The following is a 7,502-nucleotide window of genomic DNA, read 5'->3' on the forward strand; positions in this document are numbered from 1 at the left end:
TTTCAATTTAGGTATTTTTTTATACTTAAAATATACATTTAAGTTTACTTTAAGTACACTTATCATTGAACTACATGTATAAAAATAAACAAGACATACTCAGGATTAAGAACATGTTTTTTTTATAATCAAAATTACCAAACAAATATTGTACTGGATGACACTCCAAACAAAGCACAACAAGCACATTGTCTTTTGATAAGCCGACATGCAGCCTCTACAAGTTCAGTCCCTGGCTGCCCACAAGCAATTTTGTACAGTTGTTAAATGGTCATCCTGAGACAGAGGAACCACAAATGTAACCAAAAATGTTCAACTAAAGGGGAAAAAAGTTCTTTTCACATGGTCTTCTTTGCTGTGGCTTGCCTGGTATAGCTTTCGTTGTTGCATTTTTTTCTTATGATGCGTCTCACATCTTGGACACTGATGTCAGGGAACTTTGATAGAGCATGACCTAGGATACAGAAAACAAAATGTTACTTTAACTTTTTTTTCTATCACACCAAATTCACCATCCAGAATTAACACAACAAAACAGTGGAAGTGGCATGTTTCTACATGATATTTTAATTTTGTTAGGTAAGTATCTGAACACTAATGGGATCAGCAAAATTACATTTATTTTTTGCTGCATTACCAAATCGGTGTTTACATGGACGTATTCTATTCCGATTGAGCTATTAGTCAGATTATTAACAGATTATCAGGCTGCATGTAAACGTGGCTAATGTTCCATTTTTGTTCCATGTTGAAGGTGACAGAAACTGAACACTATTGCAGTCAGAGCCAAAATGAAACACTGCAATCATTTTGTAAAAAATATATACATGTGTTGTGTAGGAATTTATTTCAGAATGAAATTTCCCTTTAATTAAATGTACTCACCAATTATAGCATCAAGTTTTGTGTTTTCGAGTTGTGGCTTTGATTCCACGTCTTTGTGTGCCCCTGACTGTCTCCCTGTCAAACTTGAATGTGACAATGTTTCCCTGCCATAGACAAGCACAGCAAGGTCCCCGATGTACACGGACGGATTTGCCGTCCGCAGAGAGTTAAGCTTTCGTCTAGGGACTTCAACATTAGAGCCTGGCAGAAGACACACCTGCAAAAGAATTGATGGAATGGTTAGTTTGAAAGTGGTCACACATTGTTGTTACACACATAAGTAATGACAAAATAATAATACACATCCCCCGGGAGGTCTGTGCATGTATATTAACTAAGACATTATCCCTGAAATGCCTCTCACATTTCCCAATGAAATGACTAATATGGGGTGCAAAATACTTTGCCATTCAAGGGATAGCATGGCCACATCGCTCTGTAGTATCTCCATCTACATTAATAATGTCATTTGAAAATGTGGGAATGACTCCCAGATTGCCTGTTCAGGGAATATGCATCCTAACCAGTTAACATGCACATTCACCACAACTGAATTTGCAGATTTTCCACGTTGGAAACACATGGCCTATAACATAACTATATGTGGTACTTACCATATCATCAGACACTACTTGAGGAGAAACACATGCAGAAACTGGTGAGCCCACAGATGTTGTGGATGTTGACCAGTTGGATGCAGGAGTTGAGGTTTGAAATGTAACATTTTCAATTACTTCTTTCATCTTTGCAACTACCACTGGAAGCTCTGTTCAGAGAATGAACATATAAATAATTATAAGACGAGTGTAAAAACTTTAAGTCTTATGACTGCATGTTGAGACACATTCCAGACATCACAATAATCATTTGAAAAGAAAAAATATATATAATCAGGGTGTCTACAGGGTCTACTAGGTTTCAGTAAGCTATATATAAGACATTTTAAGATTTTTTATTGCCACTAACAATTAAACACATGAGCCTTTTAGTAAAAAAATGGTCTTTACTGTTCAATGACCAAAGGAAACCTGCTAGTTTATATAAGACATTTAACAAAATCAAATTCTGACCAGTATGTCTGAATCTGTAAATCAAATTTCAAAAGAGAAATCTTCAAATGCTAAGGCAAGTGAGAACAGCTGGATTTTTTATGAAGCCTATAAGTCCTTAAAGTACTAGTTCACTCAAAACACTACTAAGTAGTGGGGGCAGTCGTGGACTGGAGTTTAGGGAACTGGCCCTTTGACCAGAAGGTTGCTGGTTTGATCCCCAGTCCACGACTGAAGTGCCCTTGACCAAAACACCTAACCCCCAATTGCTCACTTCACTTCACAAATGGGTTAAATGCGGAGGTGAAATTTCCCCATTTGTGGGATTAATAAGTGTCACTTAACATAATCCTCCATTACTGGTGCTCTGCTGGCTTGGTAAATGCAGGTAGTGAGTTAAGGGCGTTTCTACATGAAAGAGCATGTCACCAAAGTAGTCAAAGTTCATCCTCTAACCAGCATGAATGTGTTTTCCGAATTTAAAGGCAATCGTTAAAATAGATTTTGAGATATGCTGTCCTGAAGTTAAGTGCTTTCCAGTGAGGTGTGTGTGTGGTTATTTATTTCACTTTCTTGTACTGAAATTTATCAGTCCAGATCATTTCAGTGTGATTTGGTAAGGGCTAGATATTTATGTAACATTCACTGCCTGCTGTCACCCAAATACAATGGATACCATGGAATGACAAAAGCCAACACTGGTCAACTATCTCTCCTTCGCTTGTATTCTTTGGTTGCTGCTAAGTTTTTCAAATATATTTTTGATGTTATCTCCACATACCCATATTAGCCTAAGGTGATTTGATGTTGCCTTATTTTCTCTGCAATTTTTGAGATATTGCCTACACAAGGGCAGAATATTTGTTTAATTGCTTAAAAGTCATAAAATTACCTCTCATGGCATCTAATATCTCTTTAATACTGCCTTCTTTCAGCCTCTTGTTCTCTCTTTTAAGCTCCTTTATTTTCTGCTGTGCCTTACTCCAGTTCCTGGGCAGCAGGTCCTCATCTGATGACTCCTCCTTTTCAGTATTTGACTATACCAAAACACAATGATCAGAAAAAATGTAGCCAGAATAGGAAAACCAAACACTAGGTCTAGAGAGCGCCTTTTGTAATTTGAAGCAGAAGCTTAAATTTGTGGCACTATAGCACTGACTGGAAAACACAACAAGAAGAATCCTTCTTGAAATGTCCTACCTTAGCACACATTTAAAGGTAACACTCTACATAAACTGCAGGTTTTTAACAGCTTAAATCTCTTTATTCAAAAGTACTGCCAACATTAAAACTATGAGGGTGAATTCAGCTTATTCATCAGCTTCTTGTTAGAATTTTCCCATTTTACCTTAAATAGTGCAGCAATTACTGTTGTAACGCTTCAGGGTTAGGGTTAGGGTTAGAGAACGCTTCATGTCAGCACCATTCAGGGTGATACAAGAAAACTCTGGAACGCCAGGTTGGTTACAATTTGCAGCCTCACTGCTAGGGGTACAACCTACTCCTTTAAACTCAAAATAACATTAAAATTGTAAAAATAACTGTAAAATTTGTAAATATTAAAAATAATTTACCTCTAAAGATGCTTGCTTTGCCATCAACTCCTTCTTCAGGCCTTCAATTATTTGGTCTGATGCTTCTTTTGGGGTACAGGTTGCCTTTTTGCTGTCAAAATGATAATTATTTTTTTTTATAGCAGGTATGTGCAATAGTAGTGATTCTAATAACTATTTAGCAATCAACTGGACCACAGATAGTTCTGACCTACCCATAAATTACCAAAATAATCAAAAATCAATATTTTAAGTTTGACAACTGGGACACTGCCAATTATTTTATTTAACTATCCACTTTCTGTTCCCCAGTACTACCTGAATACTTAGTACATTCCTATCCATCAGACTCACAGAGACTCAACAAAAGGCCATTACATAGCATGTGTCAAAATTTACCGCTGTGATAATGAGACAAAAATATTGTTCAATGACCAATACATGATTTACAAAAACAATAAGATCCTTTTTAAAAAATATTAATTTATTTAATACAACCTAGGGATTACCTAAGTAAAGATTCTTGGGCCAAAACATGAAAATGAGGAGACACTCCACCAAGTTCTCAAATGGGAACCACAACAGCCATCGTGGTGTTGTGATGGTTCAAAATCTTAAGGTTTAAAAGGTTTTGATGATGCACCCCATCTATTTATTTCAGATAATCAAGGTTTGCAAATGTGTCTTTGTCAGAAAAGTTGAAATATTTCCATACCACTGACATGATGGCTGGGATTATGATGAGCAATTAAAATCAAACATTAGAACATCTACAAACTATTATAGCTCTCATAATGCATCTATCACAGAGTAATCATAATTGAAAATACATGAAAGACAACAGAGAAATGCAAGCCCTTCAATACATTGTTCTGATGACCACTGATTTCTTTATTGAAAAACTGTCAACAGGGACTTCCTTTTCAAGATGTTTGACAGTGATTGCATTTAATGATGCACAATTCTCTCCTACTCTTAAGAGAAATTAAGGTACAAGTTGTTGCAAAAATGGAGTAATGCAAATTTTTGAATGCAACAGAAAGGAAGGTTTTGCTTTTCAGTTTTCCACACATCAATAAATAATGAGAAAGTAATGTGTCACGCCTGTATTGTAATGCATATTCATTTCTGCTAGAATAATTTAAGAGGTGACACACAATCCTCTGCATACTGTTCTTTAACTGTGTAAATGTAATTACCTGTTTTGTTGGCCTTTCATCCTTATCTTCCATGTCCTTCATCCACCTACTGTTTGGCTTGGTCTTCCTCTTGAGTGTTTGGTTCCAGATGTCTACACCCTTTATGAATTCCTCCCTCTTCTGGCAGAGGTCACTGTTGTTGTCTATGTGAAAAATTTGTGCATAATGACCAAATTAAAATGCTGACTGGGTCTTCAGGGTATATGTTCCTATGAGCTCTCACTAACAGACAGACAGCTTGTTGATATCATAAGACATGACACTCAAGCCAAAGCATTGTTTTTTTCATGCACTGGTCTATTTTGAGATTTTGGTTTTTTTGGCTTCTATAACATGTAAATAACTAATAATAATGTTTGTTTTTTTACACTTTGTTTATTTAAGTCTGTACATTTCAATTACAATGCATCCTAAAAGATCGTTTTCCTCAAAATGAAGCTTTTCCCTCTTACACTGAGCCAGAAACCTCCACATCAGTAGGTTAGCACCCGCATACTTCCCGTTTCATTCCTACCTTTTATTCCTTCATATATCCTGAAGCTTTTTAAAGAAGGGTTTACTCGTATATCATCTATAGTGTCGTTTATATAACATTTTATTCCTAAAGACACGGTGAAAATGGATTTTTATGGCTGCTGTTATTTTCTGACGTGCTAATACTCAAAATCACCTCTGTAAAAACATGTGGTTGTGTAGTTATATATTTAAGACATATACATCTTTATACACTCATTGAGACAAATTTGGATATTCGACTTTGAAGAAAAACACGTTTATTTCAGGTGTGTACCTCGTTAGTTGGTGCTAACTAGGCTAGCTAGCGTTAGCTGGCTTAACCTGTCTGAAGAGTCGCTGCGAACAGTCGATTACCGCCACAGAAGAGGTCAGAACTAGAAGCTAGCTGGCATAAGATCTAAAAGACCTGCTGTGAATGAAATTTATTGAATCCAGTGACGAAGCTGGGAATGTTAACTAGTTAGGTTAGCTAGCTAATGTAGTGAAACTGTTAAGATGCATTGTGCACTAAGCACTATGTGTCTAGACTAGCTTGCTAGCTAACTAAATTAGCTAGCTACTGTCTTCCACATAGTTTAGCTAAGTTAACGTTAGCTGGTTAGAAAATATGATCGCAAGCATAACAAATTGGGGATAAAAAAACCTAAATATTACAAAAAAACCGACGCACAATCTCCGATACGTAACTTCTATTGTGAACATATGTCTGATAATTTGCCCGTCCAAACTAAAACGCAAACCCGGAGGACTAAACCGAGGCCAGTGAGCAGCGTTTCAAAAACGGGTTCAGAAACTCTGGAGTCATATGGACGCCAGGCGAAGACGAAGCTCGCCAAAGCGATGCGTTTAAAACTAAAACGCACTAATGTCGACATAGCCAAAGTCAATAGCTATTGAACCTATACTTACTCACCACTAATCATTAAAACCTTTGCAGGAAAAAAGGCTGGACCATCTTTCTTCTTTCTGCCTTTATCCCAATTCACATTTATCCATCCATCTTCATCATCGAGTCTCGGGCACTGTGTGATCATCTTTGAAGACGCATAGTCCTGGGTCTTCAGCACTCATCCAAGCAGTTTTTTCCGACTTCCACGGTCTTGTCCTTAAAATAATATATGGCAAATGCCATTGTGATAGATCAGTATTGTTATCACTGACAAATTTTAGCTTTCTTTGTTATTCGTACATGTAAACCGGTGATCCTCTAATCGCCAAAGATGCTTAACGGTCAAAGGCGAAATGCGCGCGTGCACATTTCAAATGGCCTGCTATCGCGAGAGGTGCGTGACCGCGTCGAAAGGATTCGGAAAGCGGGAGACCACTCCAAAGGCTGCTCTCGGTCCCATTCGTCCTTCATAGCAGGTGGGTGCAACGTGCGAAATAATGGCAAGACGTTCAGGACCTTACAAAAGATACTTGGAAAGTGACACAGAAAGAATTCCAAGGAGAACCAAGTTCAGATGGAATGCGAAAGTAAGTAACTTTGGTAAAACTTAGGATGCAAACTAATAACTGTTCACTACACCAAGATTTAAGTCTACTTTTATTTCTGTTCAAAGTCAGATTAACACAGGAAACTAACTTAACGTTAGTGCTCGCCTGTCAAAACTTTGGTTCTTGTTATAATGCTTCATTTTATGCATATTATCACGGTGAATCATAATGAGAAATCACTATCAACAGCCCAGCACAATAGCTGTATGACTAAAATGTCTCTGTGTGTCTCTTTTTCTATAAATATAGAGTAGCCAAGAAGACAGCTGGTTACATGCAAATAATGAAGATGATGAGCACAGTTTGCTAAATGTGGTCAGTATGAGAGATGCTTATTGGAGGCTGACACAAGGGCTGCGACTAATGATTTATATTGTATTAGTGCACTTATAAGTTGCACTTATTTATAAGTTTTACTCATTAAATATACACCTGGTAATAAGCAGACATTAAAAATACTACACACATACCTTTAGAGAGCTGTAATAAAGTAAAATGTTTTTTGAGATTGAGTAATTGATGGCTGTGCACTGTGTGTGATGCACAATATAATTTGGATACATCTGCAAAAACTAAGGGTATAATTGGCCTCAATTTTTAAATGTTCTTAATATTTATTCTGTAATATTAACCTTGGGGAAAGAAATTACCGCCTTTTTATTTTTTGACACTACCTCTTACCCTTTCCGTCTTTCCTTGTCTACAAGTACAACTACGAAGAACATGATCCAAGAAATACTGGAGATGGCAGGAGCAATGCTTCCAACAGTGAAGATGAAATAAATAAACTGGGCAATGAAGAC

The 7,502-nt window shown here is 36.9% G+C and overlaps 1 protein-coding gene across 1 annotated transcript; it reads right to left on the minus strand.

The window, feature by feature from the left end:
• Positions 1-219: 219 nt before the first annotated feature.
• On the minus strand, positions 220-6,251 carry LOC119265081. The gene is made up of 7 exons (XM_037544477.1): positions 6,116-6,251; positions 4,687-4,829; positions 3,509-3,599; positions 2,827-2,971; positions 1,500-1,651; positions 886-1,102; positions 220-454 (listed from the first exon to the last, which is right to left on the minus strand). Exons 2-7 carry the CDS (start codon positions 4,704-4,706, stop codon positions 339-341), a joined length of 741 nt encoding a protein of 246 aa, XP_037400374.1. The 5' UTR covers positions 4,707-4,829; positions 6,116-6,251; the 3' UTR covers positions 220-338.
• Positions 6,252-7,502: the final 1,251 nt, after the last annotated feature.

The sequence above is a fragment of the Pygocentrus nattereri genome, chromosome 14 (genome assembly GCF_015220715.1).
Source record: "Pygocentrus nattereri isolate fPygNat1 chromosome 14, fPygNat1.pri, whole genome shotgun sequence".
NCBI classification, from domain to species: domain Eukaryota; kingdom Metazoa; phylum Chordata; class Actinopteri; order Characiformes; family Serrasalmidae; genus Pygocentrus; species Pygocentrus nattereri.